This window comes from Gekko japonicus, unplaced genomic scaffold, assembly GCF_001447785.1.
Source record: "Gekko japonicus isolate JY-2015 unplaced genomic scaffold, Gekko_japonicus_V1.1 scaffold128, whole genome shotgun sequence".
Taxonomy (NCBI): domain Eukaryota; kingdom Metazoa; phylum Chordata; class Lepidosauria; order Squamata; family Gekkonidae; genus Gekko; species Gekko japonicus.
Genome location: NW_015173126.1, coordinates 171733 through 186328, shown reverse-complemented (window position 1 = coordinate 186328; position 14596 = coordinate 171733). Strand labels below are relative to the sequence as shown.

General features: G+C 44.1%; 1 protein-coding gene across 1 annotated transcript in view; it reads right to left on the bottom strand.

Annotated features, from left to right (window-relative positions):
* The window catches only part of SRBD1 (S1 RNA binding domain 1), a 212845-nt gene that overhangs the window by 31540 nt on the left and 166709 nt on the right, over positions 1 to 14596 (bottom strand). The window contains exon 7 of the mRNA XM_015421999.1: positions 6218 to 6324. Coding sequence (XP_015277485.1) covers positions 6218 to 6324 — 107 coding nt within the window. The remainder of the gene's footprint in view (positions 1 to 6217; positions 6325 to 14596) is intronic.

Below are 14596 nucleotides of genomic sequence, written 5' to 3'. Positions count from 1 at the left end.
CTGGGACTTAACAAAGCAGTACGACCCAGGGTGGGTCTAACGACTTCCGGTCCTTACAAAACATGCTTCAGCACCCTCCGGCCAAAGGCCGCCTCAGCCGAGGCCAACTTATCTATGCGGTAATGCCCTATACGATGCTGACGTGGCTGCCCCCCTCAAGGAGTGCGCAGTGACCCCCTCCGGTGGCACTAGACCCAGAGCCTTATAGGCCAGAATGATACATCCCTTAATCCACCTACTAATGGTGGAAGTGGAAATAGCCTCCCCCCATGCCTTTTTTCAAAAAGAAACAAATAAAGAATCCGTTTCCCTCCACCCCTTAGTTCTCTCCATATAAAAACTCCGGGCTCTGCAGACATCTAACCGATGCCAGACCTTTTCCTTCTCATGTTTGGGGTCTGGGCAAAATGAGGGAAGGACAATGTTCTTTGACCTATGAAAGGTTGAATTTACCTTAGGGATGAATGCCGGATCCGTCCTCAGCACCACCCTGTCATTATGGAAGATACAAAGCTCCCTGTTCACTGACAACGCCCTTAACTCGGATACCCTGCTAGCCGAAGTGATGCCTATCAGAAAAACCGTCTTGAAGGTCAACTCCTTCAGGGGGCAAGAAGCCATGGGCTCAAAGGGAGCATGACACAGGGCCCTCAACACAGTATTCAGATTCCACGTAGGAAACCTATGGACCTGAGACGGCTTAAGGAGTGATGTACCCCACAGGAACCGCCTAATGTGGGGGTGTTGCACCAAGGAGATACCTTTCTTAGCTCCCCTGACCGCTGAAAGGGCTGCCACCTGCCTTCTCAAGGTACTCGTACTCAGGCCCTGTTGTAGAAAAGCCAAATTATCCCCCACCTTTGACAGAAGGGGTTCCACCCCTCTCTCCAGACACCATGTTTGAAAAACCTGCCAAGTCCTATTATATACACTGTTAGTAGACCTCTTTCTAGAAGCCAAAAGAGTGTCCACCACCCCTTTCTCATATCCCATGTCCTCTAGTTGCCGCCTTTCAATATCCAGGCTGCTAACATTAACATGTGTAGTCCCGGCTACATTGTCACTCTGTGCCCCAACAGATCCCCTGTCAGACAAAGATGCCTCGGCTTCTGGACAAAACACCTCCACCGGACTTGGGATCACACTCCCCATGACTAGAGGAGTGCCATCCAAAACAGTGCTGCCCTTTGCTCCATCTTCCCTAGAATCATGTGGACCCTGGTCCAGGACATTACCCTTCAACATGAGACCAGCCGTCCCAGAGAGCATGTTAATGTCACTAGATATGGAGGGTTCACCCCCAGTACCTTGATCAACACCTGTAAGAACTGCTGCCCCCTCTGCTAAGACAGGAGATCCCTGTCCATTGATAAGAGGAACAGTACAGCCAAATGACGCAACCTCTGTGCTGAGTCCAGAATACTCTCGGTCAGTCACTTGTAAACTAGTGTTACTTTGACCTCCCCCTGTGTTTAGGCTATCGTGGAGGAGACAGAATATACTCCTTTCTATCTCAACATTTCTGACATCTTCCCTACTGTCCCAATAACTGTAAGAAGTTGAACCGTGACTGTCCGATGCCACAAGTGAAAAACCCTTAGCAGACAGCCCCCCACACTGAGTGTTTCCGAGATGGTGGCATAGTCATGCCGCAGATTCCTTTTTGGAACCTTTTCATCCCTGACATGATTTCCCTGAAAAAGGCTGTGGTCTAGATCTCTAGATCTGTTCTGCCATCTCCCATTGAATGCTCTGCTGTGATTCTGTCTGTCATCTCGTTTGAAGTCCCTAAAAGGCTGAAAAGTCTCGTAGGTTTCCCATCTTTCTTTTTTGATGGTAGATTTTTTTCTTGTCTTCTATGAGATATCTTTCTAGACCTGCCCCAAACAAATTGACACCCTTAAACAATACTGCCGCCACTTTACCTCTGGCTGCTGGGTCAGCATCCCAGTTTCTAAGCCATGTGTTATGTCTAGCTGTCACACTACTGCCCATGGCTCTAGCTGTTAACTGGAGGGCATCCAGAGCGGCATCCACCGCAAAGGCTGTTGCCAGAGCAATCCTTTTTTAATATATAGTTTTTTATTGTTTTTTGACCAAACATACAAACACAAAAAATAAATCTCTTGTTGCAACAAAGCATTTTGATAAACAGATAAATATTTTCTTGGTTCTAATTTGGCTATAGAATTGTACCTGTTTATCACACTCCATACAAATCTTTTCATTCACTGATACTACCTAAATCATCTCCCACACAACCTTTATCCAGCATCAGGGGTCGTTTCGTAGAAAAAGAGCTAGGGGAACTCATTAGCATAACTCATTAGCATATGCCACACACCCTGACATCACCGGAAGTGTGTCATAAGGCCACACCCCCTGACATCACCGGAAGTGTGTCATAAGGCCACACACCCCGCCCCCAACAGGGGCCCGGCGGTGGACCTGCAAGGCCGGCGGGAATGCAAGGAAGCCCTGCAAAGGCCCTCCCTGGCCCTAGGCAGGCAGGGGTGGGGAGAGGCAGGGAGGAAGCAACTTACCCTCCCTCTTCTCCTGCCTCCTCCTGGCTGAATGAGGGCCAGAAGCGGGGCGGCCGGAAGCGGGGGGCGGGGCTTCATCATGTGCCCCGCCCCACGTACCTCACCTGGGGGAACTGCGATCCCCCCCGAAATGACCTCTGTCCAGCATAAACATCCTCAGAAATAGATTCCGCCTGTGCCATATTCTTCTAAGCCTATACGAAACCTTATTTCTTATACATAACAGTTCAATATAAGTGCAAAAAGACAAAATAAAAAAGGGAAAAAAATAAAAAAGGTGAAAATGGAAATAATAGAAACCTTTGCCTAAAAACTCATACTTTCTAGATAATTAAGCCAAACAACTTCGTCGTATCCTTCCATTCCAGTAATCAAAGTTTTAAACATACTATATTGTATTTTCAAAATAACACTCCATTTTCATTCTCATTCCTTTCCTCCTTGACATTTTATGTACCTTTTAGGGACTACTCATCAGATAAATACCTTGTTTACTACACTGTAATTTTACAGTTTGCACTCACACATTTTTTGGGGGGAGGGGGCGGCCTTATACCCTAAAAATTTATCTAGCAAAACAAAATCATGAATACGTCCTAACATTTCCAGTATCACTGACCCTTAAATATAGCCCAGGAATAACCCATGTATTTTACTTGAGTAAACCAAAAAAAATAGTCAAGTTACTACTCACACAGTCTAAATATTTAAGCAATTAAAGTATCAAAAGGATATTAACCCCAAATATTTGAGCTGTTCAGGTACATAGGCAAAGCATCACTATCAAACCATGAGCCATTGAGCCACTGAGCATTACATATTTTAAGAAAATAGCGATAGTTAACCTATAGGATAATACATATTGCAACGCTGATTCTTCTCCCATGTCACTAAATGCTGTTTTCTGAAAAGATTTCTTCTCAATGACCATAATTAAATGTCTCAAACCTCTTAACTCTGAATATTTCCATTCGTATTTCTGCCTCTTCTGGTTTAACTTTCCTGTCCACATTATTTTGTTATCTTTGTTGCTTTGCTTTGGTAGAAACCTCGTTTTTTCCTAGGTAATTTCTTCTCACTGCGGTTCTGATCGCTTCTTACATTTTATGTAGCCTGCACTCTCAAATTGTTTTATACAGTTCTTTCTTTTTCTTTCGTGGAAACATCTTTCTTCTTTTTCAACGGTGTAAAGTTTAATTCAGTTATTTCCTTCTTTTGCTTGTCTTCCCGGTCCGTTTCCAAACTCACCGCAGTTCGCAATTCGCAGGTAGGGCGTTGGCTCTTTCCTATTTTCCTTGATTTGTGATTTCAGATCAACGTCTTGAAATTTCTTGCAAATATTTCTGCATGCTTCCTCTGCAGCCTTCCTCACCTGGTTGATCAAAAATTACTTAAACTGATCCCGAGTTAGTTTTTGCTGGAATATCGTCAATCTCCCCTGCCGTCACCATTTTCCGAGCCTTTGCTCCACTCCTTTTCACAGCCACTCATACATTCTCGAGATGGAGATAGCCTTTAAGGGGGACTTTTAATCAGGTCTTCGGCAATTAGTGAACAAACAAATACATATTCGCTCTCTTGTATTTGCTGCTTCTTGAAAACAAAACAAGATTAAAACGGGCATTACAGCTTGCACAGCGTGGCGGACCATGCTGCTCCCTTCTTCACTATTTGCCTTGGAACAGGTCGGTCTTGTCCCCTTCACCACCGATCCAGCTTCTGCACCCCAACCTCCCTTCAGGAAGTCAGGCGAGGCCCCTGGCAGTCATTAGGACCCAGAGGGCTTCAAAAGAAGAGACAAGGGTCAGGGCTGGCCAGGAGTGTCCTGGCCAGACACTCGCATCGCCGCGACGTTGCCCGGAAGTCCCTTGGGCAAGCCTTCCGCATCCATAGGAAGAATAGAAGACGACGATAGTGAGTTGATTGCGTCATCAACCGCTGGGAGTTTTAGCTTTTTTGTCGCTTCTGGAATAAGAGAGTACAATTTTGCAATCAAAGGGTTATTAGCCTTGGGGTTAGCAGGGTGTTCCCATTCAGCCATGATAGTGTTATAAAGGCCGCTGGTAGAGGAATGCTCGCTGACTTGGCATTAGGTTTAGGAATGGCCTTGTCAGACCCAACTGGAAAATCTGCAGCCTCTGTGTCTTCCTTTGTCTTAGGAGTATATGAAAGCTCCAAAGCCCGTAACACCTTTGGCAACATCCTATTATACAGTTCTTGAGGAAAAAGTCTGGACTGGCTAAGAGGAAGTGCTTCGTCCCCTTCCTCGGACCGTTCTCCCTCCTTCTTGTCTGATATAGGTGAATCAGAACCTGATTCGTCTCCCATGTCACTAAATAAAGGACTATGATCCCCCTCCTCTGAGGGAACCTTCTTTGTAGAAGGGGTGCTGTCTAGAGAAGTGCTCCTACGTCGCTTGCCCCTTTTGACCTGCGAGGTGGAGGCCTGCTGACACAAACCTCTAAACTCCTTCTTTAACTCCTCCTTCAACCATGACCGAAGGTTAGATTGAGCCTCCTCCCTTGATCAGACCCAAGGGCTCCTTATTTGAAGCTTGAGTGACTTCAATGGCATCTAATGGCAAGGAGCTTGAAGGGCCAGCTTTATCCGCCATTTTGAGTGAACCTAAAAGTGAAAGTAACACCCTATCACTCCATTGAAGTAAAATGGCCGCCATTCCAGCCTTTTTTAGCTTCCCCCGTGAAAACTCCAAAAGAAGGAAAAAGGAGAGTGTGCTTAAAAAATCAGAACTCCCGCTGAGATCTAATCTTACAACCTTCTGGTTACAAGATAGACTTTTTAAAAATAATGTGCCACAGCACTATTCAGGCCAACTCTGCCTATCCTAAATGTCCCCCCCCCAAAAAAAATCCCAATGAGGGAATAACTTCTCCCCCCCCAAAAAAAGGCCAACGCTACTGCAGATTCGTTGGGAAAGGGGGGAAAACAAAGGGGGGGGGTCTGGGAGCCTCCACTCACAATAAGTAGCCAGGCCAGTCCACAGGATCCGACCAGCACAGCCCGGCTCCCGCCCCACCAAAAGCATCCCCCTACTGTGATTCAGTTAAGGCAGGATGAGACGTTTTGTTCCTTTATGCAGAGTCACAACGCCCAGCCCAGTCCCCGCGGGCGAAAAACTCTGCTCAAACACTGTGCGGGATCACGCTGCACACAGCCATGCCACCCGTGCACTTCCTGGCCTCCGCAACTCTTTCTCTCTCTCTCTCTCCTCCCCAGCTTCCAAAGAAAAAGGGGGGGAGGGACGCTTTCTGCGGCTCAGTGGCACGCGCGAAGACAGAGGCCAGTTCCCAGCTGCCGCGTCTGCTTGGAAGCCCCCTTCTAGCTGCCAACAGCCACTCTCCTCATCCCTAGGGACGGGTCTGGGAGGGGTGGGGAGGCAGAAAAAAACCTTCCCCACCTCCCTAATCACTCATTTTCTTTCTTCTCCTCCTTGCCTTTTTTTCAGAATCTTCGTGCTTCCAAGAGCACAGCCAGACGTCCTGCTTCAGAGGCAGGGCTGGTAAGACTGGAGATCCAGAGGACAAGCCCCTCCCCTCCAGGATCAAAGTTTGCCAGCCCTGCAGGTGGAGGGGAGGGGCTAATCCAAGGCATAATGGATCAAGGACTCACCCACTACCGGGACCACGGAGAACAGGAGAACAGTCCAAACTCACCTTAATAAAATTTCTGAACAGATGTTAATATCAACTCCTACAAAGCTGACACACTCCTCCACCACGCTGTCCAGGGTTGCTTTGAGCAAGGTCTGTGACACGTCATGCTACAAGTTAGGGAACAAAAAAAGAAACCAACAATTTAGCAATATTGGATTACTGTGACACAGAAACCGCACAAAAATGAGAATTCCAGACTACAGCAATTTTAATAAAACATTTACTGGTATAATGTCAACACACAAGAGAGTCTGGAAGATGAGCATCTGATGTATTGCCACCGTTTGTACCATAGAAGTAGCTCAGTTCACTTGAATTCATTTTCAAGCTGCCTCTTTTCACATTGCAAGAACTCCAGGAAGGCACAGATATATGAGACACAGCTTATCAGGTTTCATCTCAAAACAGAGACTGGGCAAGCACAGTTCTATTTGATTCCCTTTCTTCCAACAAAGGAAAAAAAGAGATAAAGATGGAATTATTGCCATTAATTGGTTTAGCTCAAGTGTCTGCCTCCCAGACACTTATATATATATAAGAATATTTTATACAATATTTTGCCTTTAAAACACTGTTAAGCATTCTATGTCTAAAGGATAGGGGGGATTCAAGAAGTAGTAAGTAAACTGTATTTAGAACATAAAGGATAAATTTCAGCCCCCTGGCAATCAAAGAGTCAAACTGAAAATAATTACTGACACTGGGAAGATTGACAAGACTTTGGCTACTGTTACAGTGCTGACAATACACCTTTTCAGTTTTTATATATATATTTTTTTGCTTTGGAAAGGTTAGTTGTGCTTTTCAGAAGCTCAAGTGTTCTAAATCTTTAGAGTACCTGAAACTTCTTTTCCTACACTGAGTACACACATTTAAATCAACAATTAGGTGAACTTTATTACAGAAGCTCACGGGTACAAAGAAGCCTTTGCAAATGTGGGAGCTAATTCAATCCCTATGTTGGCTTAGCTCAAGGACTCTTATAAGTCACTCATGGAAATCTGGGTTGATCTGCAGTGGTTTTGTGATGCCTCTGTTTGGGACATCATGCTGGCTCTGAGCCAAGATCCCAGCTTATTTCAGCCAATAGTTTGTTTTAATCTTCTAAGTCACTGAGCCCTCTTAAAGTTATTTCAACAAAACATAACATGTTACCAGCAGCAGCTCCCATCTATCCATATTTGTAATTCATTAAACTGTGGTTAATATCAGATCAGATCCCTAAGTTCTCTTCTAACAGGCCGCCATCCTTTTATCATAGTTCATAAGATCTTAAGCAAACAATGACTATGATGAACAGCAAAATGATCACATACATAGACTACAATAAGGAAAACCCCACAATAATATCACCAAAATCTATTAATGTTTGAAATTACCCTGCTTGAAATCTATCCTGATTGGCACTAACGAAATAACCCGATTTTTACAGAAAACAGTTGATATTCTAGCATCTTTAGACATCTCCAAGAACCTGCCCATTTCCAAATGTTATTACTTACAGATCAGATGAAATTATTCGAATACTGGGCTTAGAGCAGGGAGATGTAGGTGGGAAAATTCCCACTCTACCATTACGCTCCTGAGGTTAGCTTAGGCTAGTAAATCCCTGTCAGCCTAACATACCTCAAAGGGCTGGTTGTGAGGGTACAAATGGGGCACCATGTACAAAACTCTTGGCTCTTTGGAAGAAAGTTAGGATGAAATCATAAGCATATACATTTTTCAAAAAATCTAACCACAAACACTGTTACTTCTCCTGGCTATTCATTTTATTCTGGTAATCTCTGAAGCCAGTGAGACCGCAGAGCTACTTCTTCCAACCCACCTTAACAGCAGAAAGGAAAGAAAGAAACATTATGTTGATTGGCTTGGCACAGATGGGGATCCATCTGACCTCTCAAAGATGTCTCAGCTTCTACTACATTATCAGTGCTTGGGGTGGCTGCTACTGCCCCATGCACAAGCAGGTACCACGAATGAACAGGGAAAAGGGGACTCAATGTGACCAGGATGAAGAAGAACATGAGCTTGTGGAGGTGATACCAACTACTGAAATGCTGAAGTACTGTCTAATGGGGTGCTACTGCCCCATGCACAAGCAGGTACCATGAATGAACAGGGAAAAGGGGACATGAGCTTGTGGAGGTGATATCAACTACTAAAATGCTGAAGTACTGTCTAATGGGAATGGTTGCTACCAAAATTTGCAGTTCTTATCAACACACATGAATTTTTTGCCCCATCATACAAAAAAAAACACCCTAGTATTTGTTTCTAGTACCATGAAATAAACTATTGTAGGTCATCTACTATTTTAAAAAAGCAAACAAAAGACAACTTAACCTATTATTGTTTAGAAATTGTACTGATTCTTCCTCACTCTTTTGTAGCTGCAGCTGCCAAATGTGACACCAATCACTCCAGCGAAAACAGTCTAAAGCACATGACCCAAAGCAGTCAGTGATCTGCACAGAACAGTTAATCAGCTGGAAGGTGAAGGTGCTCAAAGGCCCAAAGCAGAGGTAGATACTCAACATATCTCCTAGGTAATTTCTATTTATTTCAGCAGGGCTGAAGGGACACCCACAACGGCCTAATGGAAAACAATGGAGACTGGAGATTGTGCTATGCTTGTATTTAAAAGACTATTTACATATATCACAAAATGGTTATGATTCTACCAGACCGATCTCACTTTGGGGATCAGGTGTACCAGTAAGGTGATTTCAGTGCTACACTCCCATCATACAAAGATTCAGTCTCCACTGGTCTCCACCAGCATGCTCAACTCACTAGCACTTGCAGGGGCACCTAATTTTCCCCTTCCCCACTATTTCCTCTTTCCTTTCCCTGGAAAGCCTGATACGGTCCCACATTTTCTTGCCTCCTCTTCTCCTTCCCATTCCCATCAACCTAACTTTATCAGCTTTCCCTCCTGTTACTGCCAATGGCCTGCCTTGTTGTTTGGAGAAGTTAGCTATGTGGCAGGATAGGCCAGAGGGGTACAGGAATCGCAAACCACTTATATACCAAGATCCAGCACAGTAGGAAAACTCCAGATTTGAAGAGTAAATTAAATAGTTTTTATTGAAGGATTTCCCTAATTACAAGCACACAAAACATTCAAAAAGAGCAAACAATATAGAACTAAGAAAGCAGAGGTGATTGATAGCAAATAGAGGGGTCAGTTACAGGGTGATTCAATCTGTCCAGACATACAGGGATCCATGGAGATGGTCCAATCCCAAGGTTTAGGGGTGAACTGCCAGTTGGGGCAGATACACAATCTGAGGCCATGTACTCTAATGGATATAGACACTGGAAAACAATGCAGACCAATGGAAAGCCTTGGGGACTGGTCTCAGGTGAGAACAATAGATTTTCTAGACTGATAAGGAGTCCATAGAGGTGTGGTACCAGGTGGAGTGTAATTCAAGTGTGACCAATAAGCTTCCAGAGGGGCAGTCTGGCTACACAATAGCCTTGATGAGATTAAGCCAGTTGCTGGACGGTTGGGCTGGGAGTGTCCATTGTGGAACAGTAGAGTGGTCTGCTGTTTCCCTGGTGCCAGAAAAAAGAGGTGATGTTTCTTATTGTATGGCAGGATGAACCTGAATGGGAGACCATTCACTAGACATGAAGAGTTAATGTTTACCTTGATAGGTCTGGCATAGGGCCGCAGGGCTCTTTTTGTAGCAGGAACTCCTTTGCATATTAGGCGACACACCCCTAATGTAGCCAATCCTCCAAGAAGCTTACAGGAGCCCCTGTAAGAAGAGCTCTATAAGCTCTTGGAGGATTGGCTACATCAGGGGTGTGTCGCCTACTATCTTAGACAAATATATGGAAACAGGAATTAGAGGATTATCCCTAAGGTATCTCCTGATATACAAGTGAAACAGAAACTGTGTCTAGAAACATGCAATGTACTTCATTTATGACAATTAGCACAGATCAGAGGCTCTTTTCCCCTGCCTGCCTGTACATTTGTCAGACAAAAGACTAGCCATTTGGTCAGTAGAAGATGCCTGAAGCAAGAGCAGAGACTTGCCCATTTTTAGTCCTTTTGGATTGAGCTGACAGGAGAGATGTGTGTGTGTGTGGGGGGGGTTGCTTGCATGGAGGCAGTTTGGCAGTGCAGCCAGCCTGGAGAGTCTTCACTTGGCCTGAGATTTCCCAGCCAAGATGTGGTTCTCCTAGCCTCCCAGCAAAAGCCACTGTTTAAGCCAAGCCTGGCTTTATGAGGGCACTGCTTGTGGAGGTTCAGAGGTCATTTTGGGGTGTCTCTCTCTTGGGAAAGACCACCCCAGGTTCAGGGCTGAGGAGGCTAGCTACACTCCTTCTCTACCCCTGGCAGCCTTTAGCTGTGAAAAGTCTGGCCAAGGTGTGCAGTGCCAGCCATCAGGCCAGGTCCAGTTGCACAGTGGGGAAATCACAAGGACTTGTGCGGGACACTGTTTCCTCTTTTTTTCATATCCTCCAGATCCATGCTGGCTTTCATGTGTTGGCTGCTGCTGAACAGTAGCAAGCAGCTGAGCCTGGATAAGTCATGTAACTTGTGTGGTATTAAGTTGCTGATGGTCCTGGCCCTGACAAGTCTTCCCTCAAAGGCCAAAACAGCCGAAACCAAGTCTTCCACTGGCAATACTGTTGTGGTTGCCTAGCAACAGCCACAGAGGGCATTTGTTTCTTAGAGATACCACCGGCATTGTTTCTATTACTGGAAGGGCTGAACCCCCAAGGGTTTCTTTTGCGTTTTAGATTTCAGATTTTCCACAAACCTGGAGCTTTTCTTAGGTTTGTAGAAAAACCTGTCGTGTCTGTTCATGACTCCTGTCTCCAGCTTTAAGGATCCACAGGTGTGACCATGTTGAGAATTAGACACATGTATGTGTGTATTAAGTACCATTAAGTTGTTCTCAACTTACGGTGACCCTATGAATTAATTACCTCCAAAATGTTCTATTGTGAACAGCATTGCTCAGGTTTTGCAACCTGAGGGCGGTGACTTCCTTGACTGAGGAAATCCATCCCAAGTTGGGTCTTCCTCTTTTCCTGCTGTTTTTAACTTTTCCTAGCATTATTGTATTTTCCAGTAACTCTAGTTTTCTCATAATGTGACCAAAGTACAATACTTATTTTTTATTTATTTTATTTGGCTTTTAGCCCTCCCTCCCCGCAAGCAGGCTCAGGGCGGATTACAACAGCATATATCTAACATAAACCAACAATTAAAACAAAGTACAATAGCCCAGTTTAGTCATTTTAGCTTCCTTAGCTTTTAGTGGCGGACTTGAATCTGGAGAACTGGGTTTGATTCCCCACTCCTCCATGTGCAGCCAGCTGGGAGACCCTGGGTCAGTCACAGCTCTCTCAGCCCCACATACCTCACAGGGTGTCTGTTGTGGGGAGAGGAAGGGAAGGTGATTGTAAGCTGCTCCGAGACGCCTTTGGGTAGTGAAGGACGGGGGTATAAAACCAACTCCTCCTCCTCTTCTTCGAGTTCAGGCTTGATTTGATCTTTTTGGTGGTCCACAGTATCTATAATATTATCCTCCAGCATCACACGTCAAATGAATAAGCTTTCTTCTTGTCAGCTTTCTTCATTGTCCAACTTTCACATCCATACATAGTAACGAGGAATGCTATCTTGATCTTGGTTGCCAGCGATATGTCCTTACACTTAAGGATCTTTTCTAGCTCCTTCATGACTACCCTTCCCAGCTTCAATATCATTCTGATTTCATGGTTGCAGTCTCCCTTTTGGTTGATAAGGGAACCAAGGAATAGTTCTTCATTGTCCACATTTGATTGACTACCATTTTTTATATTTTCGTCTAGTTAAAGTAGTCCTGAGGAAAAGAACTAATACAGCTGCAAGCACCTGATCCTGATATATTACTATTTCTCCCCTCCCCCACTTCTCTTGCCATTCCTCCATACAACACCTTCCCTTCAAAAACAGAATTAGACATCTGACAGTGAAGTCTCATTTCAACTTTCAACCACACTCCATCCCCAGTTCCTCCACACTGCTTTACTCACCCAACTGTTTATTTGTCATGTAATTCTGAGGAGTGACTTGACTGTCTGTACAAACAGTCTGGTGAGCAAAGCATGAGAGAACAAGGAAACCTTTGAAAAATGGAGCTGCATATGTATTTCTGTCATGCAAAAAATAAAATAAAAGGCAGTTTATTAATTCTCCTTGTCAGTTTACTGCAGCTCTGCCCAACAAATGCATAGAGCGTAACACCTGCTACAATAGCTGCAAAGCCTCTGTTAAGAAAGAGATGCCCACACATTTTTAATATCCAACAGATATCAGCTGTACTAGTTGGAATAGACATCTGCTGGGCATCTATGTCAAAAAAGGGAGAGAGACAATTTGATTATTTACAAGCTAACTATGGGATCACTTCTTCTGCAATAACATTGTGGATATGGCTATACTCCAGTTACTTTAAAAAAACAGGGTTTTGTTGTGCGCTTCACAATTATCTTTTGATTTCAGCTTAAGTCCACTCATGATAAAGTTGGTAAATGACATAAAATTGATGAGGGTATCCTGTTGTTATGAATCCTGACCTATGACAGAATACTCACAATCCCCATTTCCCATAAAATTGATGAGGGTATCCTGTTGTTAATGCATGAATCCTGACCTATGACAGAACACTCACAATCCCCATTTCACATGAGTGCCTAAGGAGGCCATCATTTCTGTCTACTTGTTTGGATATTATTCATATAATAAACATTCTAAATGAAAACCACTGCTTGTAGTGCTTAAGGCTCAGGGCCATTTATCGGCCACCATTCTGAATTGCCCAAGGCCAGGAGGGAAACTTCAGAAAATGAAATGCCCTTCACAAAAGTCTCAAGTCTATCCTTCCTTCCACCTCATTCTGCTGCATGGGGTGTCTGTGGGGCGGGGAGAGATGTGCTTCTCAGCCAAGAGAACACCATATTCACTCAAGCTAATATCCATTATGGACCATATAACTCTGAGTTGTGCACTCTGGCCTAGCAGACTAAATCAGGAGAGAACTAGGTTCACATCCCTGCTTAGTGGGTGCCCTTGAGGTAGCCACTTTTTAAATCTCTCTCAATCTAACCTACCTCATAGTGTTGTTCTGAAGATAAAACGGAGGTGGAGAGAATGACATAATGCTGACCATATTTCCTTGAAGGAAAAATGGAACAAATGTAGTTTAAAAACAATTAGAAGGCTCAGATCGCTCCTTCATATCCCATAGAAAGCTCCTGCTTTTCACCCACAAATTCCCTGTTGTGATTCAGTAACAAGGAAAGTACTCTATAAACTGCGTGCAGCCCTCACCTACCAACTCCCCCCTCCCCAGTTAGTGTCTGGAAACCTATGTAATGTATATTTTTCACACACCTATTCATTTCTGCATAGGAAATAATTCCAAAAGAACATGTACTCTATTGAGGAAAATGTTACATTGGAAAAAGTTTCTTCATGCAATCTTTCTGATATGTCACTAGTTTTTAAAAGAAAGCAATATTTTAAAGAAGAAGGTATTCATTTTACTGAAATCACAGGTTTCCACCTGCATTTCAAGTGAGACTTTTGGCTCTCACATTTTAAGGTTATCACTGCTGAAACAGGAAGTACCAATGGATAAAATTAGATCATTCAATGTCTGGATACAACTGCTGCAATAAAAAATAAAAGTGTTATATGCTGTAATTAACCATCAAAGGAACTTCTGATATTAAAATTACACTTTAACCCTTAAGCTTTACAACCAGCAGCTTGTAAACCGGGTTTATACTCATGTCTCCCTTTGAAGTTATTCACAATTTTGAAAAGGCACTGTAAGGCTTTTGGGTTTCCATGGAGATTGTCTTTTGATTATTTCCATAACAAATTTGCCAACTTTACAAGCAAAAGGGAAATTGTGAATGCATGCATACACTCACGCCGCCATAACAAAGCAAACTGGCATAATTTAGTAACTGCCACTTACATGATACAGATTATGTACATCCACATCCATCTTCCAGATAATGCACACAGGTTAAACTGTATATAGTTTTAGATTGGTATCTAGACAGCAGTGCCACAAAACTGAAAACTCTGGAACTTTTCTGTCAGGAGGTGGTAACTCCCCCCCCCTCCTTTCTACTCCCGAAGCACAAGGAAGGGATATGGGATCACTTGGAGGAAGTGTGGCCCTCAGCGACAAGAAGGGAGAGTCACCAGGGAAGAGGGTCTGGCATCCGGATGAGGAACAACGACAGGGAAGGGTCCCCCAAGAGGATGACCGGCCCTCCAAGGCAGGGGAAAGGAGTATCCCGGAGGAGGAGGGGTTGGTCGGGTGGCTTGGGAAACATTGTTGTAGGGAA